The sequence below is a fragment of the Leptonychotes weddellii genome, chromosome 8, assembly GCF_054177405.1.
Source record: "Leptonychotes weddellii isolate Sample4059 chromosome 8, ASM5417740v2, whole genome shotgun sequence".
Lineage (NCBI taxonomy): Eukaryota > Metazoa > Chordata > Mammalia > Carnivora > Phocidae > Leptonychotes > Leptonychotes weddellii.
The window spans coordinates 32,512,741-32,539,330 of NC_138376.1; the positions used below are offsets into that span (position 1 = coordinate 32,512,741).

The 26,590-nt window shown below is 56.3% G+C and overlaps 2 protein-coding genes across 6 annotated transcripts; one reads left to right on the forward strand and one right to left on the reverse strand.

Moving 5' to 3' along the window:
* Positions 1 to 2,257: 2,257 nt before the first annotated feature.
* Positions 2,258 to 21,756, forward strand: ABCC10 (ATP binding cassette subfamily C member 10). 5 transcript variants are annotated; one of them, XM_081828305.1, is made up of 22 exons: positions 2,258 to 2,411; positions 2,778 to 2,949; positions 4,980 to 6,198; positions 7,714 to 7,941; positions 8,536 to 8,692; positions 8,966 to 9,075; positions 10,340 to 10,419; positions 11,066 to 11,237; positions 12,383 to 12,481; positions 13,088 to 13,277; positions 14,041 to 14,118; positions 14,255 to 14,449; positions 14,888 to 15,041; positions 15,222 to 15,411; positions 17,293 to 17,636; positions 17,907 to 18,076; positions 18,568 to 18,728; positions 19,040 to 19,293; positions 20,277 to 20,422; positions 20,521 to 20,618; positions 20,855 to 20,967; positions 21,267 to 21,756. In XM_081828305.1, the coding sequence occupies exons 2-22, from the start codon at positions 2,789 to 2,791 to the stop codon at positions 21,418 to 21,420; spliced, it is 4,473 nt and encodes a 1,490-aa protein (XP_081684431.1). In that variant the 5' UTR covers positions 2,258 to 2,411; positions 2,778 to 2,788; the 3' UTR covers positions 21,421 to 21,756. The 5 variants fall into 5 exon arrangements, 3 of the variants coding, with proteins under 3 accessions (XP_081684431.1, XP_081684433.1, XP_081684432.1); XM_081828306.1 differs by lacking the exon at positions 2,258 to 2,411 and adding an exon at positions 2,443 to 2,529; XR_014147667.1 differs by lacking the exon at positions 21,267 to 21,756 and having other exon boundaries at positions 19,040 to 19,187; positions 20,855 to 20,973.
* Positions 21,681 to 26,091, reverse strand: DLK2 (delta like non-canonical Notch ligand 2). Its single transcript, XM_006736674.2, has 6 exons — positions 26,061 to 26,091; positions 25,431 to 25,561; positions 25,099 to 25,162; positions 23,934 to 24,064; positions 23,328 to 23,472; positions 21,681 to 22,603 (listed from the first exon to the last, which is right to left on the reverse strand). Exons 2-6 carry the CDS (start codon positions 25,504 to 25,506, stop codon positions 21,868 to 21,870), a joined length of 1,152 nt encoding a protein of 383 aa, XP_006736737.1. The 5' UTR covers positions 25,507 to 25,561; positions 26,061 to 26,091; the 3' UTR covers positions 21,681 to 21,867.
* Positions 26,092 to 26,590: the final 499 nt, after the last annotated feature.

The following is a 26,590-nucleotide window of genomic DNA, read 5'->3' on the forward strand; positions in this document are numbered from 1 at the left end:
ATGATGTATTTGTCTCCAGTGGCTAATGTAAATTTGCAAACAGCTGCTCACTTGCAAATAGCCCTGTAGTATTGCTTAACTGTCTCCTGTATTTCTTGCCAGTAGATAATTAGATAGAGGGGCTTAATTCAAGTTAGATTTTTTTTGACAAGAATATTTTATTTTTCACCAGGAGGCATCTAATGTCTGGTTGTCTCTCTTTTTGTGAGTCAGCAGCCATTGACGGTCATTGCCTAAATGATCCATTAATTATTAGCAGTTATGAAATGCAAATCTACATTTTGTTATTTTCTTTCTTTCTTTCCTTCTTTCTCTCTCTCTCTCTTTCTTCTTTTAGAGAGAGAGAGAGAGAGAGCCTGTGGGGGGGGGGGGAAGGGGAGCGAGAGAATCTTAGGCAGGCTCCATGCTCAGTGCACAGCCCAACTCAGGGCTCGATTTCAGGACCTTGAGATCATGACCTGAGCAGAAATCAAGAATCTGACGCTTAATTGACTGAGCCACCCAGGTGCCTCACTAATCTACATTTCTTTTTTCTTTTCTTTTTTTCGGAATCTAATCTTTATTTACAGGACACTGCAACATAGGAGATTCCACATAGAAACAAGAAACCCAAGGAGAGGAGGAGCTTCATATAGTTTGCACAGTTTGGAACTAGTCAAGTATAGTTTCATTGTAAAAAGTGCTACAGTAACAAAACACATTTAAAAAGAGTTCCTAGTAGAGAAAGAGTAAGACAAACTTCTACCAAATGGAGTACACAACAAACAACTTTCTGCCTCGGCTGTACCATCTAAAAGTTAAAGGTCCCAGGAGTGCCATCCTGAACCTGGAACGTATAGCCTTCAGAGGTGTTTCTGGCACAACATTCTGATCTTCCTCTCCCTCTACAGAGCAATACTTCTCTATCAAGTTTAACGAAGCTTCGTACAGAGGCTCATTTTCATGGTTTTGTAGAGCTTCAATTTTGTCCAAACCTCCACATTCTTCAATCATTAGTTTCCCAGTTTCATCTAATTTCTCAGCAGCCTGAAAGATGTTTGAAATGGCATCCAGAATAACCAGAATAATTTGGTATCTTTTGCAGTTAAGAGGTTCATCTATGGTTCTATTATGCCACCATGAATGAGGTATACAATCTGTTCAACTGTTCTGCTACTTGTATAGTTGGTCACAGCCCAGACAGCTTCCTTTGGTGTCTTAAAGTCTGTCTTAGAGAGAACACCAACAAGGAATGGGACTAATCCATGATTCACAACTTGCTGTATCTGGTCCTGGCGACCAGCTGTGATGTTTGACATTGTCTACATAACTTCCTTGGTTTGGGGGTTCATTAGCAGGCTGGGAAAGACAGCAAGTGCTCCTGCATCTATTACAACCTGAGTCCGTTCATCTGTCCCAGTGACAATATTTCCTATGGCTCTTAGCGCAGGAGTCACAGTGGGCAATTCAGTAGCTCCTAGAAGCCTAAGGTTACCTTGCTTCTGTTCAAATCTACATTTCTTAATTTGTAAAAATAGGAACACTAATACCTGACATTAGAGATACCAGGTTTCTTACTGAGATTAAATGGGATAATTATAGTTGTTTGTTAAGCTATTTTTCTTAGGATGCTGTACATACTTTCGTTAAGGTACCAATACCATGTCCAATAAACGGATAATAAAACTAATATGAAGAAGCCACTTGCCAAAGATCACACTGCTAAATATTGGTGGAGTCAGGATTTAAAGCCAGGTCCATCTAACTACAAAGTTTATGTTCTTCCCACTGCTTTTCTAAAATGTATTTTATTGTGGGACTACTCTCAGCAAGGCACTTGCCCTAAACATTTTATTCAACTCTCTCATCAGTATCTTGGTATTGGTATTGCCCACTTTGCACGGACAAAAAAAACCCCTTAAGTTCAAAGAGGTCAGGTAACTTCCCCAAAGCCATGAAGCCTTGGAGTAAAGAAGGACATGGCCTAAGTGTCCCCAAGTGGCATTATCCGTCCGTGTAGCACGCACGTCTGGCTTCTCAGTTCGGTAAGCTTTAAGAATTAGTGCAATGCACGTGCCTGCTAGTTAACAGTAGACAGATGGGAGCGAGAACTCTACCTGAGCGTGTATAAATGACGTGGCACTAGAGCTGACATCAGTTCCTATGCAAATAAGGTATAGCATAAACCCGCTGAAACACAAAGAAGCGCCAGCAGCGGCGCGCCGGCTCTTTGAGACCTTGGGTACAGCAGAGAAGTGCGCACGCGCGCAGAAGCCCGGCGGAGGGGCGGGGCGAACGGTGCCTCAGAGGTCATCCCGCCTATAGGGGGTGCCAGGCGAGCCTGGCTAGCACCCTAACCCAGCAGCAGGCTCTTTTGCATTCACCAGCCAGTGCTCGGGATCTTGGGATCCGGTGGCAAGCAGCTCCTTCAGGTAAGACGTTCCGGATCTCTGGGGACGGAAACACAGCGGGAGGGGGAGAAGCGAGGCCGGCTACGTGCCCAGACCAGAAATCGGCCAGCTCCGGGAAGCCAAACCACTTCCCTTAGAGGTAACGCGAGAATGGGCGGGGTCTGGCCTCGGGGCCCAAGCGAGGGGAGGTGCCGGTTCGGGGGGCGGGGTTGGAGGCGGGGAGACTCGGCTGTCAGGGCCCGCCTACACCAGCCCGGCTTCCTGGTCTGCGTCCCCACTCCGTCCCACCGGGTGCCGGCCCCCTACTTGGACCTCGCAGTTGGGAACACGGATTCCTCCCTCTCTGGGAGGACCCTTTCCTCCCTCCACCCTCGGCTATCCTCTCAGGTGAAGCCTCCATGGAGCGGTTCCTGGCCCAGCTGTGCGAGACCAGTGTGTTGCAGCCGCTGCCGGTGTGGGAGGGGGACACCACGGGCCACTGCTTCACCCAGCTGGTGCTCAGCGCCCTGCCCCATGCGCTCCTCGCCGTGCTCAGTGCCTGCCACTGGGGCACTCCGAGGTGGGTAGAAGCAGGTGCAAGACATCTGTCCATGTGTGCCTGCGGACCTCAGCCGAAACCCACATTTCCGCGGTAGTGTAACCAGAATAGTGAAGTCTATGGAGTGGGGCAAAAATAGAATAAAATCTGCGTATTAGCACCTTGCAGCAGCGTAGCCGTTTTGGGTCGAGTTACCTATCTTCTCTGAGCCTCATAGCATTGTTGGGAGGTTTAAATCAGATAATGCATTAAAGCATATAGCGCAGTGCCTGGTACATTTTTAAAGGCCGGATGCGTGATAGAAAGCATCACGTCTGTAGATTTTCAGATACCCAAACACGACTGTCATGATTGGAGGCAAAATTGGGTGAACAATCTTTTTAGCCAGAAAGGATAGCTTCCTGTTGTAGTTGTAGGACCAGTTTCTCACCACTTCCATCCATGAAAACTCTGTGTTCCCTAGACTAACAGAAGTATATGTACCCCGCTGGAAAGGAAGCAGTAGGTAGAAGAGAAGAGCAAAACCAAAACCTTAATCTTCCTAGGTTTGGGGCTCTACCGTGCAAGTATCAAACTCACCTTGATTTTGTATTTATTTTCTGTATGGCTAGATACGTCTGAAGTTATTCACTCTGGCTACTGACAAGGCAGGAGAGAAGTCTAGTCTCTGCCTTTTGGAGTCCCTAGTCTGATAGACAGAATGTGTCCCTATCCAAGATGAATCAGGGGGCTGATGAATCCCTTCCTTGAGGAGGAGAAGCTTGGGATCTGCTTGGTCTGGGGGGAATCCTGATTTGCCTTTTACATAGAATGAGGCGGAAGTCTAGGGAGGGTTAATCAGTTAGCATAGACATCCAAAGCCTGCTCAGAGGAGTATCTATTAAAAATAGACACAGTGCTTCTGGGAACCCACAGTCTAAGGAGCAGGCAAGAAAGACCATCATATAATCAATAGAAATTGCGGTTTTTGCACTTCACTTGTCCGACTTTTTGTACATTGCTGAAAATGGTTAGAGAGATCCAGAATCTCAGACAAGAAAGGACCTGAGAGGGCTCTGGGTCCAGACTCCTCACTGCTCACTGTACTGATAAGGAAAATGAAATGTGAGAGGGAAGGAAACCTTACCCAGGGGCATAAGAAGACTGGTTGAAGGCCAACTTGGGGCCTCCAAGGGCCCAATGTTTTGTCCCCACATCTTAGGAAATAGGATTCTTAAAGGTTAGCTTTTATCCCAGTATAAACCGCTCCACATTACTGTGATTAACTGGATTTTTTAGAGGAAATCCAAAGCATTCTAATTTAGGATTAAACTTTTTCAGTACCCCAGCCCTGCCAACAAAGGGAACAATAGATTTAGTCTTCTCATTATATAAGCCTTCAAGGCATTCTAATATTTACTGCTGCAGGTGTATTATCCTGTACTTGATTTTTAAAGTAGACAGATCACCCTCTTGTTGACTGAAAACGTTTTTTGCATGCCAAGAAGATAGAGACAAAACTAAAAAGAGGTTTTTGTTCAGCAAATGGAGTCACAAATATGATCTATACCACCTTCTACAACCGTTGGAAAGAGAGTAGAATATTTTGAGGCTTCATAAAATTTAGGCTATTGTATTAGAGTGTAGAAGCCATATATAAGTCAAGTTTTTATTCATCTAATAGTGCCTTGGGTGAATTTAAGGGTTATTTTAGGTAGATACTTTCATAAAAATGAATACTCATTTCTTGGTTGTTATCTGCATGAAAACTTAGGATTTTTTTTTTTTTTCTAATTAGTCTTCACGTTCCAGACATCCTTAACTAAAAATTGTTAGTTTCTGTGGCAAAAGAATGATCAGAAATGGTATGGGTAGATTGGAAAACAGATTAGGTTGTGCCAGGAAGACTTCCTGGAGGAAAAGCCCTGCACTTCAGGGTAAAATGGGATAGAAATAAGGTATAAAGGCAGGAAAAGGAGCTGATTACCTTGAGGTAAGTGAGTTATTAGAGGTATGTCTGGCCCTCAGTCAGCCATTGTGTGCCTCCTTTTCTTTTGCCCCCTTGTCCCTAGGAATCCAGGTTACATCCTGCACTGCGGGCCCGGCTGGCGCCTCCGACTCACAGCCTCCTTCCTGCTCTCCATCCTTCCATTGCTAGACCTCCTTCCAGTCACTTTGCCACCTGGGGCAGGCCCAGGGCCCGTAGGGCTAGAAGTGCTGGCAGGGGGGGTGGCGGCGGTGGCCTGGACCAGCCACTGCCTGGCCTTGTGGGCACTGGCTCATCCCGCCCGCGGCTACTCCCGGGGACCGCCGGCCATGGCCCTGGCTGCCTTCCTGCCGGCCCCAGCCCTGGTTTTGACCCTGCTGTGGCACTGCCAGCGAGGCACACTTCTGCCCCCGCTTCTCCCAGGACCGCTCTCCCGCCTGTGCCTTCTCATCCTGCAGCTGGCTGCGCTCTTGGCCTATGGACTGGGCTGGGCCGTCCCCGGGGGGCCCCGGGAGCCCTGGGCCCCAGAGCCCCTCCTGTCTCAGGGACAGGAGCCTGAGGTAGCTGAAGACGGGGAGAGTTGGCTGTCACGCTTGTCCTATGCCTGGCTGGCACCCTTGCTGGCCCGAGGGGCCCGTGGAGAGCTCCGGCAGCCCCAGGACACTTGCCGCCTCCCACGCAGGCTGCACCCAGTCTACCTGGCTCGTGCCTTCCAGGAGCACTGGCAGGAAGGGGCCCGGCTGTGGAGGGCCCTGTATAAGGCCTTTGGCCAGCACTACCTGGCGCTTGGACTACTGAAGCTGGTGGGGACCATGCTGGGATTCTCGGGGCCCTTGCTGCTTTCCCTCCTGGTGGGCTTCCTGGAGGAGGGGCAGGAGCCGCTGAGCAATGGACTGCTCTATGCCCTGGGGCTAGCTGGTGGGGCCATACTGGGCGCTGTGCTGCAGAATCAGTATGGGTATGAGATACGGAAGGTGACGCTTCAGGCACGGGGGACTGTGCTGAATATTCTGTACCGAAAGGCTTTACAGCTGGGGCCCAGACGCCCTCCTGCTGGGGAGGCCCTGAATCTACTGGGCACTGACTCTGAACGGCTGCTCAACTTTGCTGGGAGCTTCCATGAAGCCTGGGGCCTGCCCCTGCAGCTGGCCATCACCCTCTACCTGCTGCACCAGCAGGTGGGTGTGGCCTTCGTGGGTGGTCTGATCCTGGCACTGCTGCTGGTCCCTGTCAACAAAGTTATTGCCACCCGCATCATGGCCAGCAACCAGGAGATGCTACAGCACAAGGATGCGCGGGTGAAGGTGAGGGCTGCTTAGGGTCCCTCAGCAATCCGGAGACCCCACCCAGCATCCTGGTCCCTAGGTCCTCCCATGCCCAGTGCCCGAGGGTGTGAGCATGATCTAGAAGTTAAGAGCGCAGACTGGAGAAAGACATGGGTTCATTTTTTTTTTTTTTAAGATTTTATTTATTTATTTATTTGACAGAGAGAGACACAGCGAGAGAGGGAACACAAGCAGGGGGAGTGGGAGAGGGAGAAGCAGGCCTCCCGCTGAGCAGGGAGCCCGATGCGGGACTCAATCCCAGGACCCTGGCATCATGACCTGAGCCGAAGGCAGACGCTTAACGACTGAGCCACCCAGGCGCTCGAAAGACATGGGTTCATATCCCAACTCTTCCATCTACTAGTTTAATTACCTCAGACAAGTCGCTTAACCTCTTTGGGCCTCTGTCTCCTCATCTGGGGAAATGACCGTAATAATAGCTTGCTTCATAGGGTTGTTGTGAGGATGGTATGAGGTAACTCTGGGTATGGGGCCAGCACAAAGTAAGCACTAAATAGACGTGGCCTATTTGTAATACTATAGTATTAGCTCATGCAGCCCTAAGCAGCAGCCCTAGGAGGTAGGAAGCAGCCTGTCTGGGACCAAATGGGCTTTTAGTATTAGTGCCCGGAAACGAGTCTTCTACCTCTTCGTCTAGGGCAGAGACCATCTCATAGCCACATGTGGGGAGGCCTGGGAGAACCCCAGCTACCTCTAAGGGATGGGCTGTGGGGAAGGGAGTAGGTCAGTCTGCCTGGGCCAGCTGCAGGTGTTGAGGGTCTAGCTGAGTCCGTTCTGGGTTCTGCAGTGACTGGGGGATGGCAGGCCTGGCGATCCACACAGCATAGTTGTCAGCCTCTTACGGGGCTAGCTCAGAGTGCTAACAGGTCCCTCATAGTTGGTTATGGCCCGGGCCCTTTTCCCCTACCCACGACAGCTACAGACTAGGCTTCCGGTGCCTCGCTGGCTTGCGGGCTGGGGATGTGTGAATGTGGGGATGCAAGGAGTTCCTCTAGCCCTTGCCCATCTTGCCTGGACTCGTCTGATCCTGGGCTGTGGTGTGGGCCTCCTACACCTATATGCTCCTACAGGAATAGTTCCCATCCCACCCAAGCCATGGGCCAGGCTGGCGACTGGCTCCTGAAGCCCTTTGCTTCTGGCTTTGGGAAAGAGTCTTAGTCCCTCATCTCACGGAAGGAGTGATTTTACCCCAGTGTGGTAACCCTCCTTTATTTTTACCACTTCCTCTCCTAAGAAGGTGGGGGGATTCCAGCTCTGACTTGGTCCCCGCTCAGGAGCACACATGGAGGAGAAGTAAAAGACTGGCAGGAGAAGCAACTCAGGGCTGAAAGGGATTTGAGGGCAGGATTTCCAGAAAGGGCTGAGATGAAGAAGGGAGGGGGCTAGGGAAGTACAGAATATCTGGGCGCTCAGAGAATGGACACACAGTAGCAGGGTCTCCACTTCACACTGCTCTCTTGTCTCCATCCCTAGCTCATAACAGAGCTGCTGAGTGGCATTCGGGTCATCAAGTTCTTTGGGTGGGAGCAGGCGCTGGGGGCCCGAGTAGAAGCCTGCCGAGCTCGTGAACTGGGGCGACTCTGGGTCATCAAATACCTGGATGCAGCCTGTGTGTACCTGTGGGCTGCCCTGCCAGTTGTCATCTCCATTGTCATCTTCATCACCTATGTCCTCATGGGGCACCAGCTCACGGCCACCAAGGTGAGGGCCAGGAGAGGAGGGGATGGCTGTAGGAAAGTGTGGGGAGAGGCAGCAGCAAGGGGAATGCAGTGGAGTCGGGAGGGGGGCTCAGGCCCTCGGGGCTGCTGGGAAGGAGGATCTCTGGCTGCCTTAACCTTTCCCAACCCAGGTGGAATTCTCTGAAATTTCTGGGGCCTCAGATATACAACCCTTTCCTCTGTGAAGGAATTCCTTTTTTCCCTCTCTTCCTTCCTCCTCGACTTTAGCCCCAGGCTCCATGTTAGGTCCCCTTACCCTCATTTCGATGACCTTGGGGAAAAAAATCCATGATCCAGTGCTGGCTCTGGCCAGGACCAGATGATGGTTGTACTTCAGAAATCTCAGAATGCGCCCGGACTGTGTGCTTATCGAGGGGCAACCTGGATCTCTGGAGGAACATCTGGAATTTCTAGGGTTCTGCCATCTCTAACCCAAGGATTTTCCTGCCAACCCCTCAGTTCTGCTGCTGCCCCATTCTTCCTTCCACTCCCCTGTCCCCAGGGCCACTCATAGAACAGGCCTTCAGATCGCTCCTGGGCTTCAGGTGATGCTTCATCCCCCTTCTGCCCTACTTAGGTGTTCACGGCATTGGCACTGGTGCGCATGCTCATTCTTCCCCTCAACAACTTCCCTTGGGTGATTAATGGCCTCCTGGAGGCCAAAGTGTCCTTGGACCGGATCCAGCGTTTCCTTGACCTTCCCAACCACAGCCCCCAAGTCTACTATAGCCCAGGTAATGGGGAGCTAGAGGGAAGAGCCCGGCACAGGTGAGGAGGGAGCTGTAGCCCCTAGGGTGCTGTACACAGGTGCTGGCAAGAAGAGCCAGAGGCCCCAGAATCCAGGCAGAGCAAGTGGGGGAGAATCCTCAGACCAGGACAAAGGCTGACTTAGCCCTGGGCCGGTAGATACAGGACAGGCAAGCCAACGACACGCTCCTGGTTTACCCTCCCCAGGTAGGGAGGTTGTGCCTGAGAAGCCCACGTCAAGTGGCTTTTTCCCTCTTCAGATCCCCCCACAGATCCATCTACAGTGTTGGAGCTGCATGAAGCCCTGTTCTCCTGGGACCCGGTTGGGAGCAGCCAGGAGACCTTCATCAGTCACCTCGAAGTGAAGAAGGTTTGTTGGTTAGCGTCCCCAGGTGAATGAGAGCTACAGACTCAGTGACAGATAAACACGCCCAGGGCCCATCATACTTAGATGGCCTGCATCTCGAAGTACCGAGAGAAAGACTGGAGGGGCTCTGGTGAGCAGGTTCTGCCCTCCTCTCTGGACATCATCCCATTTAGCACAGTGTTCTCAGAGTCGTCTACTCTCTCCCTGGTCTTTAGACCACTGTATCCACGTCGTCCAGGGCAACAAGTGCGTCTGTCTCTCCATTGTCCCCTCCGAGGCCAGCAAGTTCAGAACAGACCCCAGAGCTTATTCAGCACCTGCCCCAGGCTGGGGACCAGGGGAAAGGCCCAGCAGCCTCTTCTGAGAAGGATTTTGCAAACGGGGTAGATAATCCTCTAGCATGCTGAAAAGGGATCACACCCTGTGACTCACACCACCCCATACATCATACATCGTCAAAGAAACACGTGAAAGAATATTCCTGGCAGGACAGTGTTTACCCCAGGCCTGAGTTTTCCCTCTCCCCTGACCCCTGTCCAACCCTTTGCCCCACAGCTCAACTCAGCGTTCTCTCATCTCTACCACATTTGGCTCACATTTCTGGCATGGGCTGTATATTTTGTTTTTCTTCTTAGTTCAGGCAAGACAAGGCTGGAATTTTTCAAAGGAATTTTACTAATGTTGTCAGTTGGGGCTTTTTTGGATATAAGTCATAGAAACCCACTGGAGCTAGCTTAAGCAAACAAGAATTTATAATAAGGATATAGAGATGAATTGCAGAATTCAAAGGCATGCATGCAGCTGGATCTCAGCAGCAGCCCAGAATCAGGACACAGCTCAAAGAGCTCTCCTTTTGTCTGCTTTTCTCTGTATCTGCCTCATACTTCTCTTTCAGTGGACCTGCTCTCCACTGAGCAGAAGCTGTGACTGCAGAGAGCCCTCCCACTTACAGGCTACCGCCAGAAAGAGGGAGAATTCCCAGGGGAGGGTCTCAACTTGGTCTGCTGCGCCTTGGAGATGGGTCAATCCTGGCTGACAGACTGGGGGCATCACAGACAGAGCTTCTGAGAACCCCACCTGTTTCTAGAAAAGCACTGTACTTCTCTGTGTCCTACATGGTGTCACTCAATGAGGTACAGCTCAGTTTGTGGGCTGGAGAATCTTTCCTTACAGGCTAACTGGGGCCCAGGGAGAAGCTTCTGTGGAAGGATTGGCAGCCCAGGGCCTCAGGAGGGAGACCTGATATTACTGTCTGGCTTCCTTGCAGGGTGCCTTGGTGGGTATCGTGGGGAAGGTGGGCTGTGGGAAGAGCTCGCTGCTGGCCGCCATTGCTGGGGAGCTCCACAGGTGAGTAACCTCTAGGACCCCCCTGTCCTCAGCTTTGACCTTCAGCAAACACTTGCCTATCCCCTACCATGTGGTGGACGCCGTTTTAGGGTCCAGGGATGCCAAGGGTCAGAGATGAACAAGACCTTGTCCCTTTCTTGGGAGAGTTTTCAGTCTGGAAAGGGGAAGGCAGTCAAGAAAGTGAGTTATCATAATCCTCACACCAGAGGGTTGCTGAGTGCTATAATAGCGAGTAAAGAAATAAATGGAAACATCCCGCAAAAGCTCCTCTTTCAGAAAATGTGGTTATGCAGGGAGGGATCCAGGGAGGAGCAGAGGGATGAAGGAGGACCTTCTTTACAGTGAGGATGAATGAGTGTGGGGTGGTGGCCATGCTCTCCTCTGAGCTTCTGAACACATCCAGATCTGAAAGGCACTTGCCCGTAGCCAAAGAGCAATTTCTTCCCTTCCCAGTCCAGAATGAGCCTCCAGCCTCGTTAGGACCCCTCAACCCCAGTGGCTGCCCATCCAGAGACCCATGTGACAGGAAGGGGGACCTGACATCGAAGACAGCAGTCTGGAGAGGCTTCTGGGAGGCCAGGGGCTGGTTACGGAGGGACCCCGTTGGGAGCTGGCCCCCACATGCTGCTGGCCTGGCTCTCTGCAGGCTGCATGGGCGGGTGGCAGTGTGGGGGCTGTCCAAAGGCTTTGGCCTGGCCACCCAGGAACCCTGGATCCAGTTTGCTACCATCCGAGACAACATTCTCTTTGGGAAGACATTTGATGCCCAGCTGTACAAGGAAGTGCTAGAGGCCTGCGCCCTCGGTGATGACCTCTGCGTGAGTACCTGGCCCTGAGGCCTCCTGGCTGCCTGCTTCCCCGTGCCCCTGACACCTCAAGTCAGAGACTCGCTTCCCTGGGAAGGGGTTCCTTCTGCTCAGGCACCATCAACCTAAGACTGGCTGTCGTCAGGCTTGGCCCTCCCAGAGTGTCCAGTGCGTGGTTCCCCTTTCCGAGGAGGACCCAGAGGGATGGCGGTGATGGGGTGTTCCACACAGCAGCTAGGGGAACTCTGAGGCCTCTAGGCTAGGGTTCCCTCGGAGGCTTTAGCTCTAAGGAGGTTGGGCTAGTGGTTCTGATTCAAGAGGCTCTCCCCCACCTCCCACTGGGGAGGCTTCAGAGTCAAAGTTACTCTAGGCAAGTCCATTAGATCCCCTACGTCCAGAGTACTAAATTTAGGGGGGTGAGATTTCAGATTTTACTCATGGCTTCCCCACTCAATCCCCATGTCCCCTGTAGGACTGTCCTCACCACTGCCCTGTCCAAGTAAATGTGGGACTTCCCTGGAAAAGAGGGCCTTACTTTGACTATGGGGTACCCTATACCCATGTATCATTTGTTTCTATAGCAAGCATTTCTCAAATGCCTGTCGGGTACTGGGAGCGGATCTAGGCACTAAGAAAAGAGGTGAATTACCAAGCTTTTCCCTCAGGGGGACTCACAGTCTGGTAGACCAGAGGTGCTTCCGCTGGCGTGGGTCCCCCTGAACTAAGGAGACCACTCCTGAGGCCACACGAAGGCTTGGGGTACAGTCCTTGTATAAAGACCTATGAAAGCTTTCACATTGGATTTGCCCACCTTCATCCTGGCCTTTAGAAGGGAAGGGTAGTGAGTGTATCAGGGTGGCTAAGAATCTACATGTCCTGCCAGCTTACTAGCTGTGGAACAACCTGGGCCAAGGGAGTCACTCGGAACTTTGGTCTCATCTGTGAAAGAGAAATAATACCAACTTCATAAGGTTGTCGTGGGGATCGGACTGTTGGAATTACACATTATCCCCTGTGGCTCGCTCACCCCAAATTCAAGTCCATTCTCCTCAAGCTCCCTGGCTCTCTTGACCCCCTCCACCTCTTCCCTGCAAAGGGATGGAGTAGAAGGTATCGGGAAGACCACTGACCAATGCTGGGGGGGCCTGTCCTATCAGATCCTGCCTGCTGGCGACCAGACAGAGGTGGGGGAGAAGGGTGTGACCCTCAGCGGGGGACAGCGGGCCCGGATTGCCCTTGCTCGTGCTGTCTACCAGGTAAATTAAAAATGGGGGAGTCTGCAGTCTTGGAGGGAGGGATGTTTTCCTCAGCATCTGGTTTCTTTCCCTCCCCCCTTCACGTTCCTGAGGTGTTGGTCCCTTGGGCATCCCATCTCCCTTTTGCAGATTGGAGGCAGAATTAAACACCCTATAAAAAACATATGTGACTTGAGGGCGCCTGGGTGGCTCAGTTGGTTAAGCAACTGCCTTCGGCTCAGGTCATGATCCTAGAGTCCTGGGATCGAGTCCCACATCGGGCTCCCTGCTCGGCGGGGAGTCTGCTTCTCCCTCTGACCCTCCCCCCTCTCATGCTCTCTCTATCTCATTCTCTCTCTCAAATAAATAAATAAAATCTTAAAAAAAACCAAACAAACATATGTGACTTGAAACACTGGGACCCAGTAAAACTGAGCACTGGCCTTGCTTGGCTGGAGGGAAGTTCACCCTCAAGTCTCACCTGCCTCTCTCCTGCTCTAGGGGTGGCCCCCAGAGTTCCTCTCAACTGTCTTCTCTGACTGCCTCAAGATCGTGTCCTAGGAGAGGTCTGGGTTCTGACCAGAGGACCTGGGACTTGGTGCCCATGGTGTCCCCACCTCTTCCTAGGAAAAGGAGCTCTATCTCCTCGACGACCCTCTGGCCGCTGTGGACGCAGACGTGGCCAACCACCTGCTGCATAGGTGCATCCTGGGAGTGCTGAGCCACACCACCAGGCTGCTCTGCACTCACCGGATCGAGTACCTGGCGAAGGCGGATGTGGTGCTGCTGATGGAGGCCGGGCGCCTTGTTCGGGCCGGTAATGGGGGCCGCCAGGGTGGGAGCCCAGCCAAGGGAGGGGGCTGTCTGCCCAGGTGTGACTCTGAATTGTCAGAGGTAGACTCTGCCACCCCTTTCATGTGTGGCCTGGGCCCTGTCCTCCTGTCTCACGGGAGACCCTGTCCTGCCTCCAAAGAATAGGTGTGAGGCCACAGAGAGGAGAGAAAAGAGCACACTGGTGAAATGCCAGGGGATCTGGGACTTGGGCTGTGTGACTGGGTGCTTTGGGAACACAGAGGCCCAGGGTCTCCGGGAACAGTGATGTCCTTAGAGAAGAGACAGCAGTCAGGTTTAGAACAGTCTTTTTATTAAAAATTCAAACAAAAATAAACAAAAAGCCCACCGCTGATGGATTAATATGCAGAGGGACATAACTCTCTGCAAGTTCGCTGGGAGAGAAACAGGAGGAAATGAGCCTCCACCAGAGCGTTAGAAATGTCGTGAAGCATGAGGAGAAAGCTCTGCAGCAACAAGAGGTGACTCTGGACAGAGTGCTCTTGGGTGGCTGTGACTCTCCTTATGGGGTGAACGTGTTCTGTCTGAGCTGGTTGGACTGCAGACACAGAGGGATGGACTTGAGGGTCCTGCTCAGAGTCTGCGGGTCCGGGGCAGGGCCCTGCTAGGGAGGGTTAGGGAAGGGGTCCAAAGAGAATGGGAGGTGGATTGGCACACTCAATGAGAAAGGCAGAGTATATAGTATATACCCAGGACAGGCTCCCGATGATCTCCCTGCTACCTTCCAGGGCCTCCCTCTGAGATCTTGCCATTGGTCCAGGCTGTCCCCAAAGCCTGGGCTGAGGATGGACAAGAGGCTGACTCAGGTATGGCTCAGGGCTGAGGAAAGGGCTTGCCCTTCACCACCACACCGTAGAGATACGTTTTCCTGTCTGTCTGAAACCCTGAGCTGTCGTCCCGCAAACTTAATCAGAGCCCTGCCCTCTCCTCGCATCCTCACAGCCACAGTGCAGTCAGCTGGGGACCTGGAGAAAACAAAGGAGGGGCTGGGAGGGGAAGAGAACACGCGTGGCCGCCTGCTGCAGGAGGAAAGCAAGAAGGAGGGTGCCGTGGCCTTGCACGTGTACCGAGCATACTGGAGGGCCGTGGGCCGGGGCCTGGCCCTAGCCATCCTCCTCTCGTTGCTCCTCATGCAAGGTAGGAGTGAACCCCCGAGCCCCTCATCCCACCGCAGCCCTAGGTCCCTGTCACAGCCATCGCCTTGTACTGATCGCCACAAAGCCCTGAGCCTCCCCAGGCATGGGCAGCAGCTGGGACGAGAGGCAAGCCGCCAATTCTGAGAGTCCCAGGGACCCAAGGGGTGCGCTCTGTAGCCATCTTCCGATCGGCCCCCACAGCTAGCTCCCACTCTGCAAATTCCAGATCATGCACTCCTCAGAGCTAAAGGGTGATGGGCCCAGGAAAGAAGTGCACACTAGGGGCATGGGAGGACATGGGAGAGTGGCAAGGTGGGGAGGGCCAGGGCGGGTGAAGAAGACGAGACGCCAGAGTCAAGGACAGAGGAAGGGGCTGTTGGAATGGAACAAAGGGATGAGTAGTCTCTCTCACAGCTTTTCCCTCCCCATCCCCACCCAGCCACAAGGAACGCTGCTGACTGGTGGCTCTCCCACTGGATCTCCCAGCTGAAGGCCGACAAGAATAGCTCCCAGGAGGCGCCAGCCCCCACCAGCCCGGGATCCACAGGGCTCCTCTCTGCCCAGCTGCTCCTCTTCTCCCCCGGAAGCCTCTAGTGAGTGGCTGGGGCTTGAGCAGGCCTGGTGCCCTCGGAGGGGTCGCCAGGCAGGGATTGGGGGGGGGCTGGGGTTCCAGGGGGTCTGTCTTCTGGTGGGGAGAGTTGGTGTGGGGGAGGGGAAGGGACCCCCGAGGGGCCCTACTTTTGGTTATCCACAGCCCCCTCCTCACCCCCCAGCACCTCAGTGTTCCCACTGCCGAGAGCCGCCCCCAATGGCTCCTCCGACATCCGTTTCTACCTCACCGTCTACGCGGCCATTGCTGGTATCAACTCCCTGTGCACGCTTCTCCGGGCAGTGCTCTTTGCAGCGGGCACCCTCCAAGCGGCCGCCACCCTGCATCGCCGCCTGCTGTGTCGAGTCCTTATGGTGAGGGGGTGGGGGGGGGCATGGGGGAGCCCTCCCAGCACCCGAGCCCCATCGGGGCCCCCATCCTACCTCCTAGCCCTCAGGAGAAGACAGCCCTCCCAGGTGGGTGCAGCACTTGGCAGCTTGAGACCTGGAGAGGCCGAGAGCGGAGCGGCTGCCTGGGTTCAAACCCAGCTCCTTAAGCCTGTAGCTTTCTCATCTGTAAAATGGGGAGAAGAGAAGCTTGCTCAGGGTCACTTCTGTTCTGGCCTGAATTACTCACCTCTTACTCACGGGACACGGGACCCCCCTTAGATCATGCAAGATCCCTTTTTAATTTTATTTATCCATTCCCTTTTATCTGCGTACCCTATTTCCTTTTCCCCTCCTTTCCTTGATAAGCAACCATTCTAAGTGTGTTTAGTATGTATCTTTGTGTTTGGGTTTGTTTGTTTGTTTGTTTGTTTTTGCAAAACGCCTGTGTTTTGTGTGCCGGTGTTTTGATTCATTTCTTACAAGTTTTATTTGGGGCTGTTTCTAAGATCCATCCCTGTTGCCATGTGCATGTCTAGTCTGTTGCTGACCCCATAGACTTATTATGAGGATTAAATTAATTAGTACATGGAAAGTACTTAGGATAGTGCCGGGCACACGCTAAATACTCAATTAGCAATTATTGTTAATGATGTTATTATTATAAAGCCCTTTCTTGTCCATTATCCTTTTTTTTTTTTAATTTTTATTTTTTAAGTAATCCCTGCACCCAGTGTGGGGCTTGAACTCACAACCCTAAGATCAAGAGTATCAGCTGTGCTCCACCAACTGAGCCGGCCAGGGGCCCCTCTTGCCCGTTATCTTATCAGGGCCTCATAATAACCCTGTGAGGTAGGTACTGTTATCCCCATTTTACAAATAAGGAAACTGAGGCTCTGAGAGTGTAAGTGACCTGGGCAAGGCTAGTTCTGTGGAGAGCCAGGCTGGGAACCTTCCCGTTGCCCGTCAGGGAGCAAGCTGCCCACTGTTCCGCCTCTCCTCCAGGACCAGGGCCTCTTCAGGCTGTGAAGGAATTCAGTTCTTATAAATTGGCATTAGGAGGTGCTTCCAAAAGTCCTTTGCCCTCGTCCTCTGCCCTAAGAGGATTATTCCCCAAGCACAGGCGGAGAGCTGGGGGATGGAGAAGGTGAGGAAGGAGACTGGCTCTCTCTGAGACGGTCCCTCTGAGGAACAATCTAAACAGCTGGTGGCTGCTGAGCCCTGAACTCTGGGCCAGGCAGACTGTGCTAAGCACCGGCCTGCTATATATGTGGCTCTCAATCCTGCCAGCAGCCTGGGAGCTGCAGTTGTGTTGTTATCCCTGTTGTGGAGATGAGGAACAGGGGCCTTTAAGAGATGAAGCTCCTTGCCTGGGGTCTCCCATCCAGTAGGTGGCAGGGCTAGAATCCGAGGGGCAGTCTGATTCCAGAGCCCCGGCCTCTCCAGGTCTCAAGCTGCCATGAGATCATACTGACTGAGACTGCTGTCCGGCCATGGGCAATCGGAATGATCCTCCTGACCTCCCACTAAATCCCACTCACTGGCCTCAAGTCCCCTTCTTCTGGAGAGAGACTGGCTCCCTGCCCTGGAAAGGGGAGTAGGCCTGTCTAGCACAGAGGTAGAGGAATGGCCAGCATGGCCTCTCAGGGTCAACACTGGCCAGACGGATGGGAGAGTCTCCGTCTTTCCCGCCCTGGGATAGTCTCCCTTTCTAGCGCCCCCAGCCCCTCCTCTCTGCCCCCAGCCTCTGGGGACACTTTCCTCCTCTCCTGTTCTCTACTTTGGGCCTCTCCCCCCACGCCTCCCCCCCCCCCCCCAGGGCTGTCCCCAGGCCCGGCCCTTGCCCAACCACACCCCGCCCCCCCCCAGGCGCCAGTGACTTTCTTCGCCTCCACGCCCACCGGCCGCATCCTCAACCGCTTCTCCTCAGACGTGGCCTGTGCGGATGACAGCCTGCCCTTCATGCTCAACATCTTGCTGGCCAACGCCGCCGGCCTGCTGGGCCTCCTGGCCGTGCTGGGCGCCGGGCTGCCCTGGCTGCTGCTGCTGCTGCCGCCCCTGAGCGTCTCCTACTACGGCGTGCAGGGCCACTACAGGGCCTCCTCGCGGGAGCTGCGGCGCCTCGGCAGCCTCACCCTGTCGCCCCTCTACAGCCACCTGGCCGACACCCTGGCTGGCCTCCCCGTGCTCCGGGCCTCGGGGGCGGCCTGCAGGTGTGTGACGTCTGCCGGCCCGCCGCAGCCGGGGCAGGGGGGAAGAAGGGCTCCCGAGGACGGAAGCGTGGATGCGTGCCCTGGGGGCCGAGGAAGGACACAGAAAAACGGGGTAGGGGAGACTAGGCAGAACACTGGCCCCTCTGGACCCCTCTGGACAGCCGCAGAGGGGGGGGGTCAGCTCCAAGAGAGACGCGTTCCGCGGGGAAGGAGTCTGGGTGGGTCCGCGTCGCGACGGAGCGGCCTCACCCCCCTCCCGGCCTCTCGCAGCTTTGAGGACGAGAACCAGAGACGGCTGGAGCTCAACCAGAGGTGCCAGTTTGCCGCCGGCGCCACCATGCAGTGGCTGGACATCCGGCTGCAGCTCATGGGGGCCACGGTGGTCAGCGCCATCGCGGCCGTGGCCTTGGTGCAGCACCAGCGGGGCCTCGCCGACCCAGGTGCCACCCCGGGAGCCTCACTCTCACCGCAGAAGCATGTCAGCCCCCCGCCCCAGACCTCTCCCTGCCCTCTCCCCGCAACATTTCACCTCCCACCCAGGGGTCCTGTGAGGAGGTGTCGTGATGGCCATCGCCTCCATTTTAGAGTTGAGGAAACTGAGTCCCGGGGAGAGACTTGCCAGGTGTGGGGGCTCTGGGACCAGAGCAGGTCTCCCGATCTTCATCCCTCCCCTGCTCCGCCCCATCCCCAGCCCGCTGCCTGGCCCCTCTTCCATTGCCTTCCCTCGAAGCCTCTCCAGGCCCACTGCCCTCCCCTGTGGCTCACCTCCTGTGGTCCCCTTCTGGGTCCGGGCGTCTTCCTGCTTCTCTGCTGGCTTCCTTTACATGCCCGCAGTCCGCAGCTTGGAATTCTCCCGTTCTGCTCCACCCGTGCGCCCACATGCATCCCAGTGTCCAGGCATCCCCTAGCGGCTTGTGCTTCTCTCCCCTAGGACTGGTGGGCCTGTCGCTGTCCTATGCCCTGTCCCTGACGGGCCTGCTCTCGGGCCTGGTGAGCAGCTTCACACAGACAGAAACCATGCTGGTAAGCGTCGAGCGGCTGGAGGAGTACTCCTGTGACCTGCCCCAAGAGCCCCAGGGCCAGCTGCCACGGGTAGGCCTGCACCTCCGCCCCGGACTGGGGCACCGGAACCCCAGAGGACCCTCCTGACAGTCCCCGCCTCCCCTAGTTCCTTTCCTTTTGCTCCTCACTATCTTCCTCAGCTCCTCTCATGCCACCATGTGATCCCACCCTCTTCACGGTGTCCCTCATCTCTGTGTCCGTCAAGAGGGCCCCACCTCTGCTACACGTGCCCTTTCCTCTTGCGCCAAGCCTTTCTCCTTCTTCTCCCCCTTTTCCATTCCCCATCACCCCTCCCCCTCCTCACCCATCTCCCTCTCTCTCCCCTCCACGGACCCCACCAGCTGGGCGTCGGCTGGCTGACCCAGGGGAGTGTGGAGTTCCAGGACGTGGTGCTCGTATACCGGCCAGGGCTGCCGAACGCCCTGGATGGGGTGACCTTCCGTGTGCAGCCCGGAGAGAAGCTGGGCATCGTGGGCCGCACTGGCTCTGGCAAGTCTTCCCTGTTGTTGGTGCTCTTCCGGCTGCTGGAACCCAGTTCGGGGCGAGTGCTGCTGGACGGTGTGGACACCAGCCAGCTGGAGCTGTCTGAACTCAGGTCTGGGGGAGGGAGAGGAGGGGAACCAGACTGCTGGCCCTTGGAGGAAGGTCCAGCTAGGAAGGCTTTCTATCAGCTCAGGGCGGCCAGGGCCAACCCGGGGCAGGACGGAGGACAGGACAAGCAGGTGAGGACAGCAGGCTCCTAGTGCCCAGGTCCAGACTCGTAGCTGTAGTCTCAAGGTCTGCAGTCTGACCCAGGCCCACCTTCCCAGCTTTGCCTTATACTTCCCAGCGCACAACCTCCGCTCGAGACTGCCAGTCACTGCCTCCTGAACCAGAGTCTTCCAGGGGCAGTGCCCCATACTGATGTCCTTAGCCCTGAGGCTCAGCAGGCCGTGCTTGGGACAGCTTGGGACCTGGGCCGGTTGCCCCCGGCCACAGGTGGCCTCTTCTGGGCCTAATCATCTCCCCACCCCCACCTCCAGGTTTACCTAGTATCATTTTTGCTGAGTCCCGTGACATGCACGAGGTGGGGCAGCTCTGTCCTGAAGCCCATGGCTGATCCCAAGCCCTGGCCCTGCTCTTCCTGCCTTACCTTCTTACTTGTGGTGGCCTTACCTTATAGCCCAACCATATAGCTCCTCAGGACCCAATTCCAGGCCCGCCTCTGACCTTGAAGTGTCCCCTCCCCACTCGTGCTCTGGTCATTCCTTGCCACTGCTGCCCGAGCAGCTGCTGGAGTTGGGCCCACACAGTTTAGCCCCCTCCTGTTTTGTACCTCAGTGTTTTGTACCTCAGTGAGATGTAAGCTCTTTGAGGATAGAGTCGAGGCCTTTGGTGTCTTTGATATTTCTCGTAGCACTGGCACAGTTCTAGATACATGGCTGACCAACTGGGGAGCGGGGTGGGGGGGGTTTGTTCAGGTCTTACCCCCAAGCTTTTCCTGGAAATGCCTGCTAAAAACCTGAGCTCGGAACAGAAGTGGCCACATCTCCATTCTAGACCCCATGTCCTGTCCCCTCCTTCCCCCCCCCCCCCCAGATCCCAGCTGGCTGTCATCCCCCAGGAACCCTTTTTGTTCAGTGGGACTGTTCGGGAAAACCTGGATCCCCAGGGCCTACATGAGGACGGGGCCCTGTGGCAGGCCCTGGAGCAGTGTCACCTGAGCGACGTGATTATGTCCATGGGTGAGTAGTAGGCCCTACCCTGCAGGGTGACAAGAGGGAACAGGAAGGGATTGGGGAGAGGTCTGGGGCCCCGGGAGTGAGGACGCTGTTCCTTGCAGGTGGTCTGGATGGTGAGCTGAGCGAGGGGGGCCGGAGCTTATCCCTGGGGCAGAGGCAGCTGCTGTGTCTGGCTAGAGCTCTCCTCACGGATGCCAAGGTAAGGCAATAGGAAGGGACATGCAAGAGGGCCAGGAAGAAGGCAGGGGATAGTCAGGGTGAAGAAGTGGGTTGGGGAGAGGTTTCGGGGGACTAAGTTAGTTTTCCTTTTAGAGCTGGAGGTGGGGAGTTGTAGGCTGGCTGGGCCGGGCCAGGAGGTGGGGGCTGGTGCTTGGGTAGGAGTCAGGGCTAACCCTCTTCCTCCTTCCCGTCCCCAACCCTCTCCACATGTTCCAGATCCTGTGTATCGATGAGGCCACGGCGAGCGTGGACCAGAAGACAGACCAGCTGCTCCAGCAGACCGTCTGCAAACGTTTTGCCAACAAGACAGTGCTGACCATTGCCCACAGGTGTGCAAGCGTCCAGAGGGAGAATCTCATCAGGGGCTATGGTGACATGAACCCAGAGCCTCCCTTCCTGTCAGGGACCCCACGGGTCAGGGCTCTAGAGATTCCAACCCCCGATGATTCTCAGCTCCTTGTTCTCCAGGTCTGCGGGTATCTGCAGTCTTCCCCGGCACAGAGCCAGGGGCTAAAGCCTGTGGGGCAGTCCTGTGCTGTCCAGGGGGAGAAGAGGGAAGAGCAGGTCAGCTTTCTTGTTCAGGGCCTTGCCCTCCATCCCCCTGCACTGACCGCGCTCTCTCACACAGGCTCAACACGATCCTGAACTCTGACCGGGTGCTGGTGCTGCAAGCAGGGAGGGTCGTGGAGCTGGACTCCCCCGCCGCGCTCCGCAGCCAGCCCCACTCACTGTTCCAGCAGCTGCTGCAGAGCTGCCAGCGGGGACCCCACTCCTCTCGCTGAGGCTCCTGAGCCCGACCCCCCTGTCCTACCGGGTCTCCCCTCTGTCTTAGCCACTCCCGAGCAGGCGCAGGGGTGCCGGCTGCTGGTTTACATTCTCCTTTGTGGCTCTACCTCTCCCTCACTCCCCAGAGGGGAAGAGGGTACCCTGGGTTCTTCTTCGGAAACCATGTTCTCTTGGGGGTGTGGAGGGGCAGAGTCCTGAGGCTTCTCCAGAACCAGGCCTCCGCTCTGGCCCTCTCGCAGCTGGGACTCCAGGCAGGTGCACGTTCATAGTTTTATTGGATAAAATTTCCATCTTACATGCTCTGTATTAAAAAAATAATATTTCTGGTGTGAGGCTGAGGTCCCTCTGTGTGTGTACCCCAGGAATGGGGCGGCAGAAAAAGGCCTACTCCAGTCCGAGAAGCTGAGGAGGTGAAGGTGGGGGCCGGAAAGCCCCCACCTCCATCACAGTGCTGTGGTCTTTCCAGGCTCCAGGGGCAGATCGGGCGACAGGGGGAGCCCTGCCGGCAGCATGCTAACCTGACATTCCTGGTCCTGGCGTGCCGGGGCATAGTGTGGGGCAGGGCAGCAACAGGGTCCAGGGGGGCAGACGCCCCGGCGCCAGGCCCGCAGGGTCAGCAACATGGTGGACAGGACCAGGGCGGCAGTGAGGGCCCCAAACACCACCACGGCCACCAGGCTAGACGCACCTAGCCCCGCCTCTTGCCTCCGCACCACCTCCTTCACTGAGATGCGCAGCAGACCCGCCCCCACGCTGTGGGGGGCAGGCCCTGTGGCAGGTACCACCACAGCCGGGGTGGGCCCCGGGGGGACGTCCGCTGTGGTGGCGGCGTCTGGGACTGGTAAGATGAGCTCACAAGTCTTGCCACCGTAGCCGCTGGGGCAGAGACAGTCAAAGTCGTGGACACGGTCCCGACAGCGGGCCCCTCTCTGGCAAGGACGGCTGGCACAGTCATCCAGGTTGATGGTGCAGAAGCGTCCAGCAAAGCCCTCAGGGCAGAGGCAAGAGAAGCGGTTTATGCCATCCAGGCAGGTGGCGCCATTGGCACAAGGCCGCATCAGACAGTCGTCGACATTGACCTCACAGCGGGCACCCACGAAGCCCGCCAAACAGCGGCAGGTGAAGTTGAGAGCAAAGCCCTGGTCGTCCTGGCACTGCCCGCCATTCCGGCACGGGGAGCTGCAGTGGGAGCGAAAGAGGTCATTGAGGCCAGCTCGCACCTTCAGGGTGGCCCGGGTCGGCATCCTGACCACTGCCGCCCTTCTACCCCTTTCTGGCTTTGTCGCCGTGAGCTCCTCTCTCTGAGCCTTGAACGCCTTGTTTTAAAAATGAGAATAAGAATAGTCCCCTGGCTTCCCAAATTGTGAGGGTTAAATGAGATAGTCCAATGTCAGGCAGTTAGCACGGGGCCTGCCCCAAAGGCAGGGCTCAAAGGCAAGTGTGCTATTACTCTCCTCGAAGCCTCTCAAGCCTGAGGCTGAAACAAGGACAAGTCCAGCCCTGCCAGCCCCGTTCCCTAATTCACAGTGAGGCAGAAAGGTGCTGTGTGGACGGTCTCTAGGAGCTTCAAGCCGGCTTTCCCGAGGGGACGAGGGGAATCCTAGGTGCTCAGCCTCCCCACACCCACCTTCCCACCCAGAGCAATCACACATTGATGCGGTACCCCTCCAGCTCCTACAGATCTTTGTTGTTGGAGAAATGGTTCAAGTGATACCCAGAAAGTTGAGAAACCCTGAACTAGGGACACTTTGGCAGGCTGGGGTTTTGTCATCGGGTACTCCCGTGAGGGACTTCTGACCCTCAGACCTAGTTCTTCACCACCACCCTCTCTACACTCCCTCTCTCTCCTGCCACCAGCTTCTCCCGTAACCTCCCTCCCACCCACCCACGGGCCAGTACTCACCCTGCCTGCTCACAGGGTCCAGCCTTGCGCTCGCAGTCACGCCCGTGGAAGCCTGGTGGGCACACACAGTGGTACTTGCCGCCGCCATCGTAGACGCACTGGCCTCCATTCCGACAGGGGGTCTGCGTGGTACAGATGTGCTCATCTGCAGAGGAGACGGGGACGGCTCGAGGAGAGTCCCTCACACCTGGCAGCCAGACCTGCCCCCCAGGCCCCGCCCACGGCTCTGTGGGCATGACCCGTACTACAGACCCACCCAGAGCGTGTATGGTGTAGTGGGGGAAACCAACAACACTGAATTGGAGTCAGGAGGCTCCTGGCCCTGGCACTGTCAGTCGGCCTCAAAGTTATTGGGCAGGTTGTATCTCGTCTGTGGGTCTCAGTTTCCACAGCTGTAAAAGGAGTATGTTTTTGGCAGCTGCCTTGCCCACCTCACCGGATTAGGTTGAGGACCAACTTAGGTAACAGGCACGAAGTCTAAAAGGATAAAATACCATGTACTGGGGGGTGTAAGCCAGGCACATTAGGTGCTCGATACATATGGATGGATGTTCTCCCAAGACACACGGGGCCCCAGCCCAACAGCAACCCTCTCTGCTCCCCTACCTTTGTCACAGAACTTGCCCGCCCAGCCAGTATGACAGATGCACTGCCAGGGCTGGTGGCAGGTCCCGTGCTGGCAGCCAGGCATTCTTACACAGCGCTCACAGTGCAGCCCTTCCCAGCCTGGGTCACACCTGATGGGGAGAAGCACAGGGGCGGGGCTCTGGGGAGGAGGATCTGAGGAAGTGGAGGAGGCAAGACCAGAGCTTCTAGAAAACAGAAGGACATCTGAGAACCCCTAAGGGAAAGCAGGCCTACTCCAGGTAGGTATAGGGTTGTCCAAGGTCATAGGATGTACACATGGAATCAGACCCTCAGATACCAGCATTCAAGTCCCGGTTCTGCGCTTTGTCTAACCTTTCCGGGCCTCAGTGTTCTCATCTGTAATGGTTTGGGTTGGGCTGGGTTGAGGAAGAAATTAAGATGACATTTGTAAATAACCCCAGTACCATTCCTGGCATGTCTGAGGTGCTCAGAACCAGTTTAAAAAGAGTGACCTTGAAAGGTCATAAGGACCCTCTTCCCATCCTAATTCCAGGACAAAGACCTGAACTATTTCAGTGTTCCAAACACAGCCGGCCCCTCCAGCACCTTGCCCTGACAGCTCCTTTCCTTAATGTCCAGACACACTTTGCTCCTGCTCCAGAATTTGCCCAACCCCCACCCCGTGAGTCAATTACTCAAATTCATCAAGAAAGATCCTCTTTTGTAAGTGCGTCTCCCCAGCAACCCTCCCGCAGCCTTTCTTTCTCAGGCTAAACCCATTCTCTTTATATTTTTATCTCCCCCTTTCCTCATGGTCCCCAATCTCCAAACTCTCTCAAGCTTCAGGTCTTTCTCCTGGTATCTTGAGGAGGAACGTTTCAGAATTCCTGGATCAGCCTTGGGAGAGTAAAGGAGTTGGGAGTGGGGAGGCATAAGCAAGAAGAAGCAAAAGAGAGACAAAGCAGAGGGGAACTGGGGGCCGGGCAGAAGCTGGCCAGTCTGCCCTGTGGCCATGAGGGAATGGGGAGCAAATGGCAGGGCCTTCAGCCCCTAGACACTCTGCCCTGGGGCTTGACCTGGTTGTGGGTGTGGACCTGCTGGGAAATGGGCAGCAAAGGGTTTGGGAGCACGAGAGAGAGAGAGAGAGAGAGAGAGAGAGAGAGAGAGAGAGAGAGAGAGATACCTGCAGGAGCCGTCCGGCGCACAGCAGCCGTGGGCCAGGTCACAGTGGGAGCTGCAGTCATCCGCTGCAAGAGATTGACGTGGGAGGGGTGAGCCCGGGTCAGGGTTCGGCTCCCTGAGACACGGGGCTCGGAGGATGCGGGGTCTCAGTCATTGGCTGGGCTCGGCTCCGGGCTAGGGCAGAACAGAGACTCCGCATTGCAAGGGGACTCCTTGGGTCTGGTCAACCCCGCGGGTCGAGCGGCTGCAGTGCCGTCTCTGGCCGGCAGAGGTCAACGCGCTAGCGAAGGATGGCCGGGCAGGGCCGCGACCTGAGCCCGGGGGCGCGCTCACCTCGGGCAGGCTGAACGGGTGCCCCCAGGATGCACAACAGGCACACGAGATGCAGACAGCGGCAGCCGCTGGGCATGGTCAGCGCCGGCCCCAGGAGGGACGGACGGATGGACGGCCGGACGTGCGGACACCTGTGGGACGGCACAGGCTGGGAGGCGGCCGGACCCGGAGATGGTGGCACGGATTCCGGTTCCGAGTGACAGGAGCCGAGGGGGAAGAGGGGCGTCGGGACAGAAGAAGGAGGTGGGGGCAGCGGGAGGGCGGAGGCGGGGAAGGCTGAGCAGGCGAGGGGACTGGAGACAGGAGCCCCGGAGCGGGCTCTGTGGGAAGGAGGCGAAGGATGGGCAGCGCCGAACGAGGTCCAGGCGCTGGAGGGGCCCCGACTGGGAACGCAGTCCGCACGGAGGACTCCGCGGGAATGGGGACAGCGCCGAGAGGCGGCCTTGGGCACGGAGGGGACGCGGGGGCCGGTTCCCGGCAGCGAGCAGTCTCCGCCTCCAACCTCGACTCCCCCACCCCCACCCCGCCCTCCCGGACATGCTCCCACGTCCCCTTCCCATCTCGGTCGCCGCGGCCTGGAATCCCCAGAGCGCCCCTAGCCCCGCGCGCCCCAGCCCTCGCGGTCCTCACCTCGGGCTGGGAGGCAGCGCGCCCCGGGACGCAGAGCGGGGCCGGATCCGACGGGCTCCGCCGTGGGGCCGGGGCGCGGGGACCGGCGCCGAGTCGGCTGCCATGCGAGCGGAGCGCTCGGGAATCTGGGGCTCAAGGCGACCCCGAGCGGCGGCTGCGGCGGCGGCTCCTCGCGCGCGCTCAGGCCGCCTGCCAGGGGCGGCGTGTGCCGGCGGAGCCCGCCTCCCCCTCCCGGAGCTGCCGCCGGCCCGCCCCCCACCCGCCCGCGTCCGGCGCCCTCCCCCCCCACCCCGGCGACGCAAGGCTCCCACCTCGCCCCTGCGCTCGCCTGTTCCCCCGCGCCCCGGCGCCCCCTGGGGCCCCCACCCTCCGCTGCCACCTAACCCCTCCGACCCTCGCTTTCTTCAACGAAAGGAGGAAATTAGGGGAATCTAAAAGGGAGCCGACTGCCAAGTGCCGGCCAAATGTGCACAGCCGTTATTCTCCCATCTTGCATCCCTGCTATCCTGACCCGCGCCCCTCATCCTGTG